Below are 20,315 nucleotides of genomic sequence, written 5' to 3'. Positions count from 1 at the left end.
CACCTAGTATGAGCAATTTAAATGGTGCGCAGGGGTTATAAGCAAACTAGAAATATTTTCTGAAATGAATACTTTAGAGGGAGGATACTTAATTTACTGATGGGTACAACGTTAATATTGATTTACTGAAAACAGATACATAGGTGGAATAACCATTGGATAGATGAATGACTGGATGGAGGGATGGATATTCAGATATTAAATTTGAAAGATATAGTGATATCTAGAGGGATTGATAAGCATTAAGTAGATAGATCAAATCCCGTGCAAAAGCGTGGATGACTTCCAATAGCAAATCGCATGATTGCCTCTTTGCCTAGGTTCTTCCTGGGCCCCGGGATTATGAAGGTTCCTCTTTAGTTTTAAGCTCAAACTTCACAGGTAGATAGACATATGTAAACATTTAATCTGCTGTGGCTTTTTATAAGTTAAATTTACTTTGTTGATTAGAGAAGTTAAAAGAAAGAATAGGCAACCTTCTTTCCCTTTTGTCACATGGCTTGGACATGACCTTTTTATATGTTATTGACATTATCTCGCAGGTAAATGGCTGCTTATCATACTATGACAGGGTACCAGATGGTTTCTACATGATTCAGGGAATGGATCCCTTTGTTTGGACTTTATGCACTGATGTGCAGGAAGAGAGTCGGATACCATCTCTTGAGTCATTGAAAACTGTGCATCCTAATGAATCACCAATTGAAGTGGCTATGATAGATAGAAATAGCGATTCTGATCTAAGGCAGTTACAGAATATAGTAGCAGGCCTATCATGTAGTTGTACTACCACAAATGATATGGTGGAACAGCTTGCCAAGCTCGTTTGCTCTAGAATGGGGTGAGTTGGTGTACATTCATTTTACCTAATGAAATCATGAATTCCCTCTTTTGCTTCAGTTTCTAAAATTCCCTTCCCACATCAAGGGGTTCAGCTTCTAATGAAGAAGGGGTTCTGCTTCCTCGTTGGAAAGAACGTAGTGGGATTCTCAAGGCTATTTCAGGTTCTGTTGTAATATCCATGGGAAAGCTGCCAGTTGGTCTTTGCAGGCATCGAGCCTTGATTTTTAAAGTAAACATCAGTTTTCCAGTTCGATATTTATCTGACCTTTTCTTTTCCTAGGTTATAAAGTAGACCTTAATCATGAAAATATACATCTCTTCTACTTGGTTATTTTCAGCTTATATTTTCTCAGAAAGAGGTTTGTATTCTGCATCTTTTTTGAACTTATGAGCAGTTTGCTTTATTTCTTTTCAGATGTTAGCGGACACAATAAATTTACCGTGTCGTGTCGCCAAGGGCTGCAAATATTGTAAATGTGATGATTCGTCTTCTTGTCTTGTCCGCTTTGGTCCTGACAGGTGAGTGCTTTAAGCAATTTGTTAAGTTTTATATCGACACTTTTAGATTACTAATGCAGTGTGAGTGAGAAGAGGATTAAAGTAGCTGACATTGTTTATGGAGTAAGTTCTAATTTGCTTTTTAGCTGAGTTACATATTTTCATTTTTTTTATTCTTGTTTCGTTTGCATTTTCATGATTGTATATTTGCTTATCAAACTGTAAATGGAGGATGTTTTTGTTAAGACCGGTAACTTATAAGGCTGTGCAAAGTCTGATATTTTAAGGTTTTCTTATTAATTATTAGGTCTTAGTTGTTAAGCTTAAATCTGAGGTGCTCTATATTTAGTTCTGACAATCCAAACAATTTGATGCAACTATTAGGATGAAGCTCAGGCTGTGTAAAGTCTGATATTTTTATGGTTCATTATTGGGTGTCAGTAGTTTAGTAGTCAATCCAAACATCTTTGTTGTTTTACTTCAATAAAAAGAAGCAGGGAATCCTTAAGGAGGGAGAAAAGGAGATGAGGAGATGGGCATTTTTTAGCTTTAGTCAAATATCCCTTTTTAGGCTCCTACCCCTTTATTGATGTGTGCTCTTCAAAAGAGGAGCACTTCATGAAGTGCGGAGCACACTTCAATTTTGCTTCAACTAGTGAGGCGGACAAATGGCTTTGCTTATGTGCTTTGAGACGATTATCCTTGAAAATGCCTCGAGGTGTACATCAAAAACCTTTTTCAAACACTGCTCTCAGTAGGTATTTAATCACTACACTTTTGTCATTGATTTTGGAGCCAATCTTATTATTGCTAATGCAACAATTAATAAAGAAGGAGATCATGTTGTGCTTCTAGTTTTTGGCTAACAAATGTTTGTCCACTACTCAAATAAAATGTCATGTTTGAAAAGTCATGTTGGACAAGCTCCACTGAGGCTTCATAGAGGGGTTTCAACTCATGATTTTGACACTCAAGGATTTCCATTTTGTTCCATTTAAAATCTCTAAGGAACATTCTTTAGTCATTTTTTTGCATTAGTTATTGTTGAACTTAGTAAACATATTCAAGACAAAAAGGTGCTTCTTATTATCTTATAACATAATATTAATTAATGATTAGGAAATGAATAATTTCTAAAGTAGAAAGGTAGGGAGAAGCTCTCGAATCTAAAGGATTTAGTATCATTGGAACAAATAAGTACATGGGAAATGAATAATCAATTTTACAATTTAGGATCAATCATTTGTCCAGATCATGGTTCATGAGATTAATGATGATGTAGTTCATCAAATCAAAGCATGATATTTGAACTATAGAAATTTGTTTGAGTCCCATGTGATCATAAAACATCTATGAAATTGAGTGAAATTTCTATAATACTAGTGTAATTGTGTAAACCAACAATGATTTGCGAATTAGAATGTTGGGCAGTTCAAAAAGAGAGATGAAAAAATGGGTACAACAAAGATGAGAATGTTATGACAGACATGCGGCTGCACTTAGAGATAGGATGAGAAATAAGTATATATTCTTAGGAAAAAGAGATTGTTCATATTGAGAATAAAATGAGAGAGAAATCAGTTACATGGTTTGACTGTTCAATAATGCACCCATCAAGAGAAGTGATAGGATTGTAAGTAATGGAGTAAGGTGGACTAGCGGCAGGCAATAGAGAATTTGGTTGTAAACAATTAAAAGGAGATGTCGATGATTAATTTAACAAAGAAGATACTCTTAATAGAATCTTTTGGAATAATATGATACATGTGGCACCCAAAAAATTTGGACAAGGGTTTTGTTGTGACATCATTCCATTTCAAAACTGGAGGCTGAGTTTTCACCTACCAAGTGATATTTGATGTTGAGTAACATCATTTCAATTTTGAAGTGGATGGGTTTGGAGATAGAGAATGCGGACTATAATTTTATCCTTTAACAATTTAATGGCAGCATTTTAGATAGCTCATACGCTTAAAGAATAAGTTAAGATTTCAAATTTATTGCATGTGTTTTATTGGTTGGGTTAGTTCTTCTTTGTTAGTTGATACTACTTGAGATTTGAGTTATTGCACTATATCCAGAAGTTAATTGGTTGGAATTTGAATCTTTTATGAAAGAATCTGGTGTATTATGTTGATTGGGAATTCATGAGTAGTTATTTGATCGTGTATGCGATTCTCTCTCTTCTCTGAACATATGTACCCTTGTGTTTCTTCTTGAGGGTGTAATTGCCTATCCTATGATATCCTGACATTGACATGGCTGTAGACGTGCCGTACCTGTGTTGGGTACGGTTTGGGTATGTTTCCGCACCCAAACAGATGGGACATGGGAGCAAGTCATTTCCCACGCGTGAGAGCATTTCTAGAGCAGTTTTGTTTGAGGAAAATGAGTTTACCTTTGAGATCTGAGAGAAACAAGAAAGAAGATGTTCTCTCTCTCTTATTTCCTTAGTTTTAAGTTTGTTAGTGAAACATGACCACCATTCACATGAGTGCTTGACTATTTGCTTTTATCTTTTCTTTAAAAATAATGACAGTGATAAGGATGGGAGACATGTGTTTTCATATTTAAATAGGTAAGTGTATATGTATGTATGTAGGGGTGGAAATGAACCAAATAATTAATAAATGGTTCGATAATTGTTTGAATAACTATTCGGTCATATTCGATTCGTATATATATAAAGAGAAATATGGGTATGCTTGGTACCAAGCATAACTTTTTGTGCTTGGTAGTGAGGTGTCTCATTCCCATCCACTCATTCAAATGGGTGATCACATTCATATGGGTTAGGGAGTGGATGGGAATGAGACGCCTCACTACCGAGCACAAAATTTGTGCTTGGTACTAAGCATACCCATTTTTTCATATATATATATATGTGTGTGTGTGTGTGGTGTGTCCTTGTACCCTACTTTTTACAAATTTACCGTGTCCCGTGCCGGTACCCGTACCTGTGCAACCTAGTGCCTACTTATTCATATGAGAGTGTGATTCACAATTTTTTATTCTTATCTTTTGGAATATTTTCAAATTTCTCTACTCTTGTTCCTATTACATATCCTCATTTCTTTAACGTTTTTATCTTTGCAGGGAATATCTGGTTGATTTGATTGGAAACCCAGGATCGCTATGTGAACCTGATTCTTTACTGAATGGCCCTTGCTCCATCTCAATTGCTTCACCTATGCGTCCTCCAAAATTCAAATCAGTCGAAACAAAGGAGAATTTCAAAGCCTTAGCCAAGCAATATTTCCTAGATTGCCAATCACTTAATCTTATGTTCAGTGATGCATCAGCAGGTGACTTCCTTGTGTAAGCTTACTTTACATTTATCTTGTGTCCCCAGTTATTTTGTGCTGTAGATAATGTGGTCACAGTAAGTGGAAAATGGGAGCATGCATTTGTTTGAAATGTGATTTCAAATAGTTTCCTTTATAGCCACTATGTTATCATGTTCTTTGGATTCCGGGTCTATCTTTGATGCCATTGACATCAACTATTATGTGAGAGCAGACATGCTGTAGAATTTGAGTATTTTTTTTTCTTTGGTTACATATGTTTTTAGTTAATTGCAAGTTTCAACTGAAGGTTGAGCCATCAAGCAGGGTTGGATGGGACATTCAGATCCTTAGGGAACAACAAAAGAAAACTAAGGAATGAGTTTTTATTTTGTTATTACACGGACTCTAACAATTTGTTGTTCTTTCTTCTTTTCTTTTTTTTTAATTAAAAATTTGTTTTGCTTTTCTGAACATTCTTTTGGTTTTAGCAACTACTGAACCATGACTAGTGTTGAAGGTAAAAATCATTTAATTTTTCTTGATAGTTTGTTTTAGACTCCAAACATCCCTCCTCATTGACATCAAATGGCATGTTTTCCTGTTCTTAGCGGCCCTTGCAAATTGCTCCTCTTAGCTTTGAAATGGAAACTTCCAGTTAAGGACAATTTTGATCTGTGGGAGTTCTCCGAAGTGAGATGACGAATCCACAAGGGGGTTTGGAGGAGGGTGCTGAAGATTTTAATAGGAAAAATTAGCAACCCTTATTCTTTCTTCGTTTTGACCATGATAATGAATAAGACATATATACAAGCTTTTATTGCTGGGAAAATTTTTAGGAAGAGCCATTGACTCCAGTACCATGATAAGACATCGGAAGACTAAAATGTTAACCGTAAGAATGACCAACTCAATGGGACCGGTTAGTGAATGGTGTTTATAGTTCATACACAGCTTTTGGGACCAGTGACCATAGAGAATAACACACACATGTAGCTTGACCTGTACAACAAATTATCTAAATAAGGAAAAGATAAATGCCCATAACCAGTGACCAGACCACAACACAGTTAACACATATAGGATATGTCTAATCTAAACAGGTTAGAGAATTATCTACATAAGTGAGAGATATAATGCGCATACATGGTAAGGAGATAACGTCTTTGTTTATATGTGGTTGGATGTCTTTTAATGCCGATTATGAGCTCAACCTGAACTTTAAGACCAAGATGTCTTTATATTTTTATGCATAATGATTTTTAGTCAGGATTAGAATGGATCACATAGTGATGAGTTCAGTTGGTCTTGTTAGGTCATGGGCTTCTATATATGTTCTTTAGTTTTCAATTGCTAACCTGCAAATCATATGATAGACTTTTAATGGATTAAATGTTTCATTTACTAGGTAACAATGTTGGTCAAGAAGATGTTCTTGATCCATCCTCATCAAAGCGTCATGATGTGGACATAAACTTCTTTGAACCTGTAACGGATAGTGAAGCTGAACTTATGGAAGCACCTCATCAGCAATTTCAGATGGTTCCTAGACCAGTTGGCCAGGATGGAATTTTGCAGCTCCAAAAGTTAAGCGGTCCTTCACTGAGCTCAGAATCAACAATAAATGAGACTGCTCAACTAAAACTCAGTCCACAAGATGGTCATGCGGGTGTTTCACAGGCTTTACCCTTGTGTGGTCCTAAGATTGATAATAAGAAGAAATTCTATGAGGAGTACCAACAAGGAAGATTCCGACCTAGTAATAGCATAACTCTTGCTTTGGATGATCTGACGATTCCATGGAGTGAAATGGTCCTGAAAGAAAAAATTGGGGCAGGTGAATGTTTACTTTAATATAGTCATGCTGTAAATCTACCTTTGCTAAGTACAACCATTACCACACTTGACTCTCATACTTCTAATTGAAGTTCAGGTTTATAATTATTACCATCTGCACATTCAAGTGCTGATAATACATGTCTGAAATTCTTATTCATGATTAGAAGCATGCTACGTTTGTCTCTTATATACTGATCCTTGGTTTATGATTGTAGCTAACTCTACTTTCTGTTTACTGACTGGGTCCACCTTTCAGGTTCTTTTGGAACTGTTCATCGTGCCGATTGGAATGGTTCTGTATGTTTCTGAGACCTGTTCCTTGTGTTAAATTCCTTTTGTCTATTTTGATACATATGTTGCTATCATTTTCGCATTGATTTAGTGTAGTGAAAATATCAAAATAAAAATCTGGTAGCAAAATTTTTTAAAAGAAAATTTGGAGGCACCCAGATATCCACTATCCAATTCATTTATGTAACATTTCTATGCAGTCAATACTTGCCTGTGTATCTTTATCCTGCATAGGATCTTTTTTTTGTGTTGGATGTAGGTACTATTATTCTTGAATGACTCAGCTTCATAGTTTTTTTGTTGCTTTTCACTACTGTTGGCAGGATGTTGCTGTGAAGATACTTATGGAACAAGATTTCCATCAAGAACGTTTTAATGAATTTTTGAGAGAGGTAACTTTTTTCCCTCCCTCTCAGCTATTACAAAATGTACAATAATGGGTTCTTGCTCTGTAGTATGGCTTGTAATAGGCTAATGACTAGCCTTGCTATTCCATCAGTGTTATAAGATAATTGAAGTCTTCACAATTCAGGTTTTGCAAGAACATGGTTTACAAAATGATGTTATAACAAATGGCCATGCTTTGAATTTAGGCCTCTTATGGGGTTGGGTGATATTCACATCCTGACTCACATTGTCAGCCGGAGTGGTTATCGCAGGCAAACTACACTGCTGGTTCCATAATGGGAAAGGTCCAGTATGTGGCACGATACGTCAATATAGGCAATTTATCGCACCGAATAATAACACTTGGATACTAGGATATCTTATCAATACTCATTGGATACTCTGACGTGTCTAAATTTACAAGGTTCTGGACATGTCAAAGACATAAAAAATGTATTAGAGATTAGGAAAGAGAAATCTAGTGCAACGCAATGTTTGGTCTGTAGATGTATTTATATAGTTTGTATCCTTTCTTAACCTATGTTACCTATGTACTTCTCAAGGTTTTAAATGTCGCCCGACATGTCCGACATGTCGGCCGACATATCGGTTTGAGGGTTTGACCGACACGACATGGACGTTTTCGACTTGTATGTCGATTTTCAGGGCCAAATCGGAAATATCAGGGTCATATCGGGCATATCGGTCTATTTTTTAGCTTTGAAAAATCGGCCGATATGGTATTTTTTTAAGATCTGTTTTTTGTTATCGGGTTTGGGTTTAGTGATAAATACCCAAACCCGTTTGACCCGTTCTCATGCCGTTCTCATGTTTAAGGGTTTCTTATGAACCCGATAGAAAGAATTTATTAACCCAAATCCATATATTATTTACTTTTTTATATGTTTAGTCTATAGAATTTATAAAGTATGCTTATATTGAATTTATGAATGCTTAGATTACATTTAGGACATGATATTATACATATGCGCACTACCTGATATGGCAATCAGATATTTAGTCAATGTCCCCGATATATCCCCGATTTTCGTAATCCGACATGGATTTCAGCCATCTGACATGAACCCGACATCCGACATTTAAAACCTTGGTACTTCTATTTTGAAGCTGCACCTGTATCCTATATGCACCCGTACCCATACCCATACCCAAACTCCTTGGACACTATTAAATGTATGTATGAAAAAGTAACAATTAAAGTAAGAACAAATGAATGAGAGATTAAATCATTTCCTATACCTTAGGTTTGCATCATGGATGCACCGGCTATGAACCAATTTACTAGGCATATTCAGGATGAACTATGAAGTCCTATGGTATATATTATTTGCTGATAATATAGTAATAGTTGATGAGACTAGAGAAGGATAATTTCTAAAGTAGAACCTACAATATATATAGATGGTCAATAAATATCCAAAAGTAATCACTTTCATTATTTAGGATTAATAATTCCTAATGATAGTGAGATTGAGGATGATGTTCCTCGAATCAAATCTGGATGGTTAAAACGGAGGAGTGCTTTCGGAATCTTATGTGATTGTAGAATACCAATGAGATTAGAATAAAATTTTTATAGAACGGTTATAAGACCAATAATGCTTTATGGATTAGAATCAAGGTTTTAAATGTCGGCCGACATATCGGTTTGAGGGCTTGACCGACACGACATAGATGTTTTCAACTCGTATGTCGATTTTCAGGGCCAAATCGGAAATATCAGGGTCATATCGGGCATATCGGTCTATTTTTTAGCTTTGAAAAATCGGCCGATATGGTATTTTTTTAAGATCTGTTTTTTGTTATCGGGTTTGGGTTTAGTGATAAATACCCAAACCCGTTTGACCCGTTCTCATGCCGTTCTCATGTTTAAGGGTTTCTTATGAACCCGATAGAAAGAATTTATTAACCCAAATCCATATATTATTTACTTTTTTATATGTTTAGTCTATAGAATTTATAAAGCATGCTTATATTGAATTTATGAATGCTTAGATTACATTTAGGACATGATATTATACATATGCGCACTACCTGATATGGCAATCAGATATTTAGTCAATGTCCCCGATATATCCCCGATTTTCGTAATCCGACATGGATTTCAGCCATCTGACATGAACCCGACATCCGACATTTAAAACCTTGGTACTTCTATTTTGAAGCTGCACCTGTATCCTATATGCACCCGTACCCATACCCATACCCAAACTCCTTGGACACTCCTTGATAGATGCATACATTTATTTGGGCATGTATTCAATTAAACAATATATGTTTTAATTTAGAACACTTGTCAAACATTTCCTAGGTGTACATCCTACACTTCGCATCCACTTCTTGAAATCCGTTGGTCCTCAAACTATGATTTTAATGGTCATTTGAGTGTTTACTTCAAAAAACAAACGTTGTTACAATTTATAGTCCACATAATAAAAAAACATAAAAAGGTTATAGGAATTTTAATTCTCGTAACATGTGAATAAAAAATATTGATATCATGTAAACTATTAATTTTAATATATATGTGTATATAAATATTTGTATAGTTATATCCCCGTACCCTACCTTTTGCAAATTTGCCGTGTCATGTACTCGTACCTATGCAACATAGTTCTTAACTAAGAATTATAATTATTGATTTTTATATCTTGGATTTTTTAATACTAAGTTTTATACATGTGCAATGCACGTGGTTAGATACCATGATTAATTATTTTTAGCTTATTTCCTAACTAAAATTTGTTCCTTGGTTCCACTTTATAGTTTATGCTTACTTTTGTCTCTGAACTATAACATAACGATTATTTATTTTCTTTGATGTTTGTTTAAATGGGCTATAGCTAATTTAAATTTTCATGTTGATATTTGAATTGATAGAAATAGATATAATCTGAAGCTGATTTGAATTTTCATATTATTTGGACAGACATAAAACCATGTTTTACTTGAGAAAATACAGTGTTGCAAAAGAGAAAAATATTGGAACAATGTTATACAAAGAAGGTGAATATTTAAAACCAATAATGCAAGATGATTGATTAAAAGTATGCTAAAACGATACAAAAGAGAATATAAAATTTGTTCTTAATCATTAATAGACTTCATAAAAATTATAAACTAAATATTAATGCTAATTCTAGTATACTTTTATATGATAAAAACATCCACATAAACATATAAAAGTATTAAAAAATGTTCATCAAACTCCCTTTTAAAGATTCCTAATTTCACTCAAAACAATAAATTATTCTATAAAACATTTAGAAAATATTATCTTTTATTCCTTCTATTTTTTTTGAGCTAAGATCAATCCTTATTCACCTTTATCATTTTCCTAGGCAATTTTAGAATAGTGTCTCTATTATCTACATTGATTGTGACATCAGGCTGAAGTTGTATTTTTTGCACTGTTATCTTTCCTAGGCTCGTTATTCTTTTATCTTCTCGTTTAACTTCATAAAGAAGTCAAATATATTTCTAATGTTCAACACAAACTTCTTCAAATACAAACTTTGATTTTTTTTCTAATTCAATGAGAATAAATTTTAATTTCAAATATATAAATTATTTGTGTTCCTAATTTTTTACTTAAATAAGATTAGGAACTACCTCTTTTTCCTCTACAATGAATTCTTCTGATGTACATCCAATAAGAGTTTCTATTATATCGATAATGTTACCTTTGCTCTATCCCTATCATTTTTCACAAAAATCTAAACTAAATACATGAATTTTTCATTACCAATTTGCCTTAGATTATAGTATTAATATTTAATTTCTTTAGTATTTGAAGAACAAAGTATGAAATTTATGAATACTTACTAATTTTTCTTATATCTTTCATGGAGAATTTTTCTTTGATTGAGATAAAGTTAAATTATTCTTCAATGGAACTCAGTCGGTGTTTTTTGATTAATTTCTGTCACTTTGTCATCTGCAATGGAAATAGCTTGAGTCTTTGAATGATATCTCTCAACATTCTGATAGTTTCTCCATATGTAATTCCTGGCATTACCCTATAAATATTATTTACATTATAGATTAATGTTTCTAAATTATAATCAATTAATGCTAAGCTAATATATTATAGTCTTTTATTATTTTTATGGATTTAAACATGTATGAATTAATGTTACTAATGTATTTTTGCTGCTTCAACTTATTAGTAAAATTACATGTAGTTACTTTGATTTATATAGTAAAAATAATTTTAAAGCTATCATATATTTTTAAAAAAATTTATTCCTTAACTGAATATTTTTAATCAAATTTTGCTTTTGTTTACCGGCATCAACTTAGACTACTTGTAGATGCTAAAAAGGGATAGTAAACCCTAAATTGAAAGTTATACATACATACATACATATGTGTGTGTCTTAATGAAAGAATACCAAATAATTACTCATTTATTTGCCAAGTTTTAAAAGTTAAGCCTTTTTTGTGGTTTTGAACTTTAAGGGTGTGATTTGTAATTTTTAAAATTTTAGGAGTGTTTTTAAAAAAATTTACTTTTAATTTTAGCAGTTTTTAAAAAAATTTACTTTTAATTTTAGCAGTTATAACTTTTATGTTTCATGTGTCGGTGATAATTTTTAAATGTCAGAATATTTCTTACAACTCTGAAAATTTAAAGGTCCTTTCACAATTATTAAAATTGTAGATTAATTTTTAAAAAACTCAAATATCAGCGGTCTGCTAGTAATTTCTAGATTTAATGTGTACTTGTTATAAATTTTAAAAATTTAGAGTTTTTTTCAATTTTTAAATTTTGAACAAGTTTTTTGTTGCAATTTTTGTAACTTTAAGGTCAATTTTGGTAAATTTTAAAATTTTAAGTGCATGAAGGTAATCTCTTGAATTCATTTTTTTGCAAATTTTAAAATTTTATGGTGTTTTTTTATAATTTAAACTTTTGTGTGTGTTTCTATAATTTTTGAGACATTAAGGGTGTTAATTAGAAATTTTAAATTCTTTAGAGGCTGCTATTACTTTCTTAATTTTATGTTTGTTATTCTAAGTTTGAAATGTTAAAATTTTTAGGTGCATTATGGTAATCTCTTGAATTCATTTATGTTGTTTGAAATTTTTGAAATTTTAGAATTTCAGGGTGCTTATTTGTAATTTAAACTTTTGAGCGTGTTTCTATAAATTTTGAGACATTCAAGTGTTAACCACAAATTTTAATTTCTTCAGACTACTATTAATTTCTTGATTAATGTTTGTTGTTTTAAGTTTTGAAACGTCGGGATGTTTTTTATAATTTTAAACTTTTCAGGGTATTTTGTGCAACTTTAAACTTTTTAGGTTATTTTGCAATACTTCATATATTATAGTATATTAGCTACATATAATTTCTTTATCTTAACAAACTAATAGCGTAAAGTATTTTTATATATATTATTTATTATTTTTTAAATTGTTGAGCTATAGATAGTTCACGTAGAATTAGGATATGATATAATTATCATTAGGATAGATTAAGATGTATATGAAATATTCAAAATAGTGAAGAGTAATATTGACCATGAAAAGATTTTTCCGAACTCGTGTTTTTAAAGGGAGTATGATTACTTCAGTTTTTATGGACGTGAACAGTAACAATTTTTTAATTTTTGGGCTGTGATTTGTGGACTTTTGAGATAAAGGGCTAGAATTGAGAACTTTAAACAGATGGATGAGATCAAAGAAAGAGAGGGTTTTGTGATAACCAGGCTTCACATCCAAGGGCCTCACACCCAAGGGCTTCACACCCCCAAGACCCTTCACATGCCTAACACAAGCAAATCGCATGCTCAAAAATTTTCATAACTTTTCATTTAGCAACGTCTACCTTCTTAGTGAGGCTTACACCTTATTTAAAAAAAATTAAAAGTTTTAACTCAAAAGGAAACACAATAAAATAAAATCTCATAAGATCCTAACATTCAATTCTAAAGTAACAAAATAAAATATCTAACAAAATAAAATCTAAAAAATCCTAAAGATCCTAATCAAATCTTAAGGAAATCCTACCTAAAACAAAGATTGCATCAAATATTTTCAAAATAAAAAGATCTTAATAAATCCTAATTTAATCAAACCGATTGTCCATAATTGTCCTGCATCACCTCTCCAAAAATAAGTTAGCATGTGCATGGATATGCTTAATCTAGTACTTATAGTGCTATCCTACTTCAAGAAAGATTGTACATTTCCAGAGAAATGCAGGTGTCTGTCAGATGCATGACGGTGTAGTAATTTAGTTATGTTCCTTTTGTTTCCAGAGCTTCAAAATACTACGTAAGCTTATGGTAGTGTAATATAGCAGGCAGCACTAGATTTCTGAAACTGGAACTATCTAGTTACTTATACACTACATCCTTTGACGTTAATGATCAAACCCCCAGAATCTTGGAAAAACAAAAGAGTCAATTGTTGAAAATACAACTTCCACTAGATGTGTTGCACCTAATGTGTATACTTTTTGATAGGTATTGGTATCTTGAGAATCTCAAATATAACATTTCTTTATGGGAAGGAAATATCCCTGATTTGTGGAGCGTGCATCAGTCATTATTGTTTATGTGCTGATTATCTAGACTAAATGAGTTAATATATGCATGTCATATCTTTGCATTTAAAAGAAAAGTTAATAGAGGAGCCAGGATTTGTTTCAGCTATTGTAAGCATTGCATTGTTCTCTTTGGAGTTGCTCTACACATTTTCTGAAGATTTTCTTTATTGTTTTAATTTGTTCTAGAGAAAACGAATTACTATAAGCATAACATTGCAACAATTTTTGCTCTGTAATATCTCTATAGGTATATATTTGATCGATATAAATTTTATCTCAGGTTGCAATAATGAAAAGCCTGCGGCATCCAAACATTGTTCTTTACATGGGTGCTGTTACGCAGCCTCCTAATCTCTCCATTGTCACTGAATATTTGTCCAGGTGTGATATGCCTTTCTAATGTACTCTTTCTCTTTGTTACCTATTTTTCTACAGAAGTGGACCTAGTTTACTCTACCTCAGTCTGATAACTAGTTTTTGATTGTCTGTTAATTAATTGCAGAGGAAGCTTATATAGGCTTCTACATAGACACGGTGCAAGAGAAGTTCTAGATGAGAGACGTCGATTGAATATGGCTTTTGACGTGGTATGCCTTTTATAAAGTTATTTTCTTTTAATCAAAATTTTGTTATTTCTCACTTTTGCTAAAGATAACTACTTCAAATAAAATATATCACCGACATTGCTAATGATCAGGCAAAGGGAATGAATTATCTTCATAAACGCAATCCTCCAATTGTTCATCGCGATCTGAAGTCTCCCAATCTTTTGGTCGACAAAAAGTATACCGTCAAAGTAAGATTTATGGTTTTCCAGTTATGCTTTGGTATTACTAACAGGATCCTGTAGTGCTGTATTTTCAAAGTATTAGTTTTTTGTGCCATGACATGGTTTAATTCTCAAGCAACATTCTGCATTGATATCTATAAATTTCTATTTTCTTTTCCTGTGGTGGTTCTATGATCTATCAGATTAATTTTCTATTCTGTTTGCATATAGCCATATACTTTGATGTTCTGCAGAAAATCTCTAAATATTACAGATCTTCAAGCTTTGAATAGTTGCGACTTCCCAAGAAAATAAGAACAGCCAGAAATTCTAGTTTCAGTTCATCAGTAAAAGCCCTTCAGTTTTTTGCTCATCAAGCTGAAGCTGCTTATTTATCTCATGCAAAATAGCGGAGGATTCATCAGCACATAATCCAACAGTCCCTCGAAAAGTTCAAGAACCAAACCTCTCTTCCAGTCTATTCCTCTGCATGGTATACTGACAGTCTGCTGGCTGATTACCCTGCCAATAGATTTGCATGCTTCATTGTGTAGGATCAGCTTGGCATTTTTGTTGATTGGCAACTATTTATGCATGTGAGAGAGTTACCCTATAACGACTGAGTAAAAATGCATTAGCTTCAATCTATAAACTGAACGATGCGTGTTAACAGATTGGATACGGATCGGATATGATATTTACCATATCCGTATCCACTTACCAATCATAGATACAGATATGTCTTAGTAAGAGAAACTGATATCCATATCCACTAAACTGGATGTGGATACGGATATACTTGCGGATACATATGCGAATATGCATGTGAATACAAAACGGATACGATAAAGCCGAATAATATATGAAAATATAGTTTGTGCGATATAAGCGAGTTCACTAGTATGCTTGTTAGATCTGAAAAACTAAGATTATATCTTGTGGTCATTAAAATTAGTCTCAAATCCATTAATTTAAGGATTAAAATAATTGCAACTTTATAATTGACATATATTCGGATATTTTGGGTATGGATCTGGATCCGGATATTTCAGCGGATATGTATAACTTTTTGGCACCCCTAATCACCTGTAGCGTATCGAGATGTTAATACTTCATCTAGCTGAGAGCAGGTAACAACACATCCTGGCCATACACCCTCATCAGGATTAATTTTAGTTTCTCCAACACAAGGAGCACCATGAAGATAATATGTTGCATCCTTCGACTATATTGAACTAGGAAATTCAATTCATTCTCCATTACAAGGAAGTGTGATAAACATGACATGTTGCATGCTTGGACTTTTATTTCAAAATAAATAATTTCGTTCATTATCTTTCTGAAACGCTGGCACTCATTGCATACAGTTCTACACACACATCTGATGGACAGATCCCCTTTCTTGTTTGCACCTACTCACTGAAAGCACCAATATCTCACTATAAACTAATTTTGCTGAGCTTCATGAATAAGTCTGATGGCACTGACATTCAAGAAATATGTGATGAACAGATGTCAAGGCCGAATATGAACAGCTCAAATTTAAATCAAACTCCTTAGATTCAATATTCATGTTTCTTTTCAATACTTGGATATTCTTGTACATTTGCTATCTTTACAGTTTCTATCTTGGAGAAATGGATTTTTTTGTACATATTTAGTAATTAGTATCCTCAGATATTGCAAGCTTCCAACCCCAAAAATTTGGGAGTATATATATTTTTTCTCCTGATGTGTTACTTTTTTATCCTAATATTGTTTCCAATTATAAAAACATCCTCTGACTGGAGAATTTCGTACTTTAAACTTGATGGTTCTCATTTTGCAAAGCATTTTGGTATTATTCTTAATTTTCACTTGCTATTTGATATTTCTGTGTACTGACTGAGAATAACATTCATTTGAACTATAAATTCATTCCCAATGATCCAGATTTGTGATTTTGGTCTCTCACGTTTGAAGGCAAACACATTTCTTTCATCCAAGTCGCTTGCAGGAACAGTAAGTTGCAGTGACCAAGTCCACGGTTCTGTACTTCATTTTCAATACATTACAGAAATAGTTGATACCATATGTTTGTTTAATTCATCAGCCTGAGTGGATGGCACCAGAAGTTCTCCGTGATGAACATTCAAATGAGAAGTCCGATGTTTATAGCTTCGGTGTAATACTGTGGGAGCTTATGACCTTACAACAACCATGGACAAATTTGAATCCAGCTCAGGTTTGAACATCCCCATCAAAAGTTGAAATTTATTTATTTTTGGATGTGAGACAAGGTCTGTCCAATTACTGTTGATGTCTTGGGCTATATAGGTTGTCTTGTACTCTTTATGTTAACATACTGGTGGTTCATTACCATTTAAACGATCCTGAGCCCCTCCAATCCATTTTCTTTTATCATGCTGTCTGCAGGTTTGCATAAAGCTGTTTTGCCCTCTGATTATACACTTAGTGTAAGTCCCAGTCCATTGGTGCCTTCCATGAAGTGGAGAGGGGGCATTGGCAGCATCTGGCAGACGTTGGGTGGGTGGGTGCGTGGGTATGAGTGTGAGGTTGTTGGGGGTATATGAGCGTGTTGTTGTTGGGATATATCGTATGAGTATGCTATTGGGAAGTTGCAGCTGGGGGTTGGGTACTCAGTTCCTCTTGCCCACAATAGCGATGTCGCCTACAGTTTTTCCAACAAAACATTGCAAGTCCACCTGCGCAGATGTGCAATTTTTACTTAAAGTAGCAATATTTTTTATAGGGTTGAATGCGGATAGACCTCTTGTACTATTGCTCAATTGCTGATAGACCTCTTGTACTATTGCTCATTTGCAGATAGACCCACTGTAATTCTATTGTTGCGAATAAACCCCCTGAGTGAAATTCTTTTGATTCTTACCCTCAGGAGGTCTTTGTCAGAAAAAAAAGCTTTCTCTGAGGGTAAAAGAGTTGAATTTTCACTCTAGGTCAGGTGGTCTATCTGCAACAAGAACTAAATAGAACTAAAGGGGGTCTATCCGCAATTAACCCTACAAGTCTATGATTTTTGTAAGGCCTGATTGGTGCTGAAGTTGCTAATTACCGGACTTAGTTTATAAGAGGATTAGGCTGAATTAAGGCGAGAGCTGAATTAAGGCCTTACTCACCCCAGAACACTCAAAAGTAGCAAAATGTTATAGCAAAATGTTAGTTTAGGGCTTCAAGGTTGGAACAGAAATTTTTGAAAATAGTTTTGCAGATACTATTCGGTGGTGCTTGGAAAATATAATTTGTCTTTTGGATAGATCAGTTTAACTCTGGATTGGACATGGAGTGAGGATTACAAAACCATATCAGAACACCCGACAATTGAAATATACAAACTGCCTCCATGCTCACCTCCTGTATCTTGCCCACGAGGGTGTTTTGATATGATTTCTACTCTGGAGCGGACATGAGCTCCCATCTCTGTAGTTTACCTCCAAACAAATAGACTTCCTGCTGTTTATTCTTAAGCACTTGATTTCCTACAATGCACCTTCTCTGTCAACAATCAGGTCTTGTTTGCATTTCAAGTGACTGTCAACGATGATTTTGCCCTTTCAATGTTGTAATTTGGTCTGGATTACTATGCCATCTCACAGGTGGTTGCTGCAGTTGGTTTTAAGGGCAGAAGGCTCGAGATTCCAAATGATCTAAACCCACAGGTGGCTGCTATAATCGAAGCTTGTTGGGCCAAGTAAGTTGAACAGATTCAACTTTTTGAACGTTCCAATTTGTTAGTACTTTGGACATCCTTGCTAATTAGATTGCATCTACCTCATTGCAGTGAACCATGGAAAAGACCTTCTTTCTTCAGCATCATGGAATTATTAAAGCCGCTTATTAAGCCTATAGTACTCCAATCTGTGCGCTCTGAAATTCCACGAGTAACCTGAAATGAGAATATTCTGCTGTTCTGTTCAAATCATTTTTTCCATGAACTTGTTTGTATTGACTAAGGGAGACTCCTTGCAGGTGGCAGAGATCAGCTAAGGTGCGTCATACACGGCTCTTTCAATTTTGTTCATTATCTCTATTATTAACAGTTAGTTCTTGGGAGATTTGAAACTTGATAATTTGTGACGTTCGATTCACGGTTATCTATAACTTTCTTCTTTCCTGTTTATAACTATCTCTTTGAATTGTAATTTATAAAGATCAACAAGGATTTGATTACGTAAAGGTAAACCCTACTTTAAAATTCTAAGTTCTTCTGGGACTCCTCAGCTTCTGAACATCATGATTCATTTATGATGACATCTTATCATTTAAGTCATACATCCGATGACCTCAAATCCCATGCCACCGCACCCCATCAATTAAAAATTAGAGCAGTGATAACTATACTGAAAGAGCTGGACTACTCTTGTACTACTACACACAAAAAAGATATACTTAGCATTTCCCTTTATGTATTAAATATAAAATAAATGAAGAGAATAATTACTTGCATAGTACTACACATTTGAACAAACATATGCATCACACGGCTAACAATCTAGAGAGCAGACTAAATAGTAGTACCTTAAACTACCGTCAGTTGAAGCTGAGCTCTTTCAGTCTTCGGCACCAAGCAAAATGTTTTATTCAGTCTGTTAGTGCCAGATTTAGTCTTTAATTCCTTGAAGCTTGAGGCCTGTTCCTACTTTGATATCAATAAATACCGCTGTTCAGATATTAGATCAAAGCTTGAGCGGTAGCAACCAAAGCTGTCATTCTCATCAATAGAGAGCTGGTTGTTTTATGGAAGAGAGAATATCTTTGGCTTTGGAAGGAAAAACCTATATGTGTTGAATCACTGTGTTTGTTTGATTTGCTGACAGGTATTTGTGGTGGTGGTGGTTCTTGGGGGATTCCATTGTAAGGGAAGAGCTGACTGTCAACAAAATATCCATCAGTGAGTGAGTCTTGTACATGATATTGTTGTGTTATCCATCCCTGTAAATTATTGTGTAGATACAACTGAGTGAAAGCAATTGTAGAGGATGAAGGAAAAAAAATGTGAAATATCAGATTCATTCTTTAAGGATTGGATACTGTATTTCCTCGTAGACAGGTCATGTTAATATCTCTAGCCGATGAAGTATTGTCTTTCTGTGACATTTATTTTATTTTCAATTTAAACAGGATATGGCCATACAAGGCCTCTACTTTGCAACTCCTTAACTCTGTCAAGAGATTTAGCATGTTCGATATCTCCAGCAATATTTGTTTTCGTCAACAGTTCAAACGCATATGGATTATCGTTTCCAGACACGTCTGTTCAGATGTATTGGCGTTGAATGCTGTTCGAAGGCCAAGTGCTTGATGTCCGATTTCCAGAAACCTGTTCTAGCAGGATCAGGGTTCTCCATCCTTAGAAATTCGACACATATACGCGAGATTTTCTTAGTAATATGGATTGGAGCCATACCTCTCATCGCAGCGACATATACATTAACATTAGCTCATTCGGTTGGTAGCATTTATCAAATAGCAAAACTCGTGCTCTCTCTTGACTGGTGTCCATGTGACATAAATGTGTCAACAATGTGCGTACGGTATTATTTAACAAGGTGGACGGTAGATTCAGTATCCGTGCGAATTGACATCAGTCAAAATTTTGGTTGTAGTCTTCAGCAAACAAGACACTGGTGGTTGCGGTTTCATAATTTCCAGAGCATGCGTTTACAACTATTTGTTTGTGGCTCTGGAGTCTTAACTCCTCTATCCCGCAACAACTAATTTTTGGTTGATTTCATTAAATTATCTCGGATTTTTATTTATTAGATTTTTGCAGGAAAATAGCATGACCTACTACTATTATTAGAGAAAA

General features: G+C 34.1%; 1 protein-coding gene across 3 annotated transcripts in view; it reads left to right on the top strand.

Moving 5' to 3' along the window:
- The window catches only part of LOC109820499 (serine/threonine-protein kinase CTR1), a 20,129-nt gene extending 476 nt beyond the window's left edge, over positions 1-19,653 (top strand). Inside the window, exons 2-16 of one of the 3 annotated variants that reach the window (XM_020386652.1) lie at positions 543-841; positions 928-1,072; positions 1,259-1,362; positions 4,438-4,646; positions 6,034-6,462; positions 6,721-6,761; positions 7,079-7,147; positions 14,000-14,100; positions 14,222-14,306; positions 14,417-14,515; positions 16,421-16,489; positions 16,581-16,712; positions 18,103-18,197; positions 18,288-18,494; positions 19,339-19,653. In XM_020386652.1, the coding sequence (XP_020242241.1) occupies positions 543-841; positions 928-1,072; positions 1,259-1,362; positions 4,438-4,646; positions 6,034-6,462; positions 6,721-6,761; positions 7,079-7,147; positions 14,000-14,100; positions 14,222-14,306; positions 14,417-14,515; positions 16,421-16,489; positions 16,581-16,712; positions 18,103-18,197; positions 18,288-18,396 (1,986 nt within the window). In that variant the 3' untranslated portion in view covers positions 18,397-18,494; positions 19,339-19,653. Of the gene's footprint in view, positions 1-542; positions 842-927; positions 1,073-1,258; positions 1,363-4,437; positions 4,647-6,033; positions 6,463-6,720; positions 6,762-7,078; positions 7,148-13,999; positions 14,101-14,221; positions 14,307-14,416; positions 14,516-16,420; positions 16,490-16,580; positions 16,713-18,102; positions 18,198-18,287; positions 18,495-19,323 lie in introns of those variants that run through there. The other 2 variants (XM_020386651.1, XM_020386653.1) reach the window with 2 other exon arrangements.

Source organism: Asparagus officinalis, chromosome 8, assembly GCF_001876935.1.
Source record: "Asparagus officinalis chromosome 8, Aspof.V1, whole genome shotgun sequence".
Lineage (NCBI taxonomy): Eukaryota > Viridiplantae > Streptophyta > Magnoliopsida > Asparagales > Asparagaceae > Asparagus > Asparagus officinalis.
The sequence above is the reverse complement of the archived record's forward strand: the minus strand, read 5'-3'. Positions and strand labels throughout refer to the sequence as shown.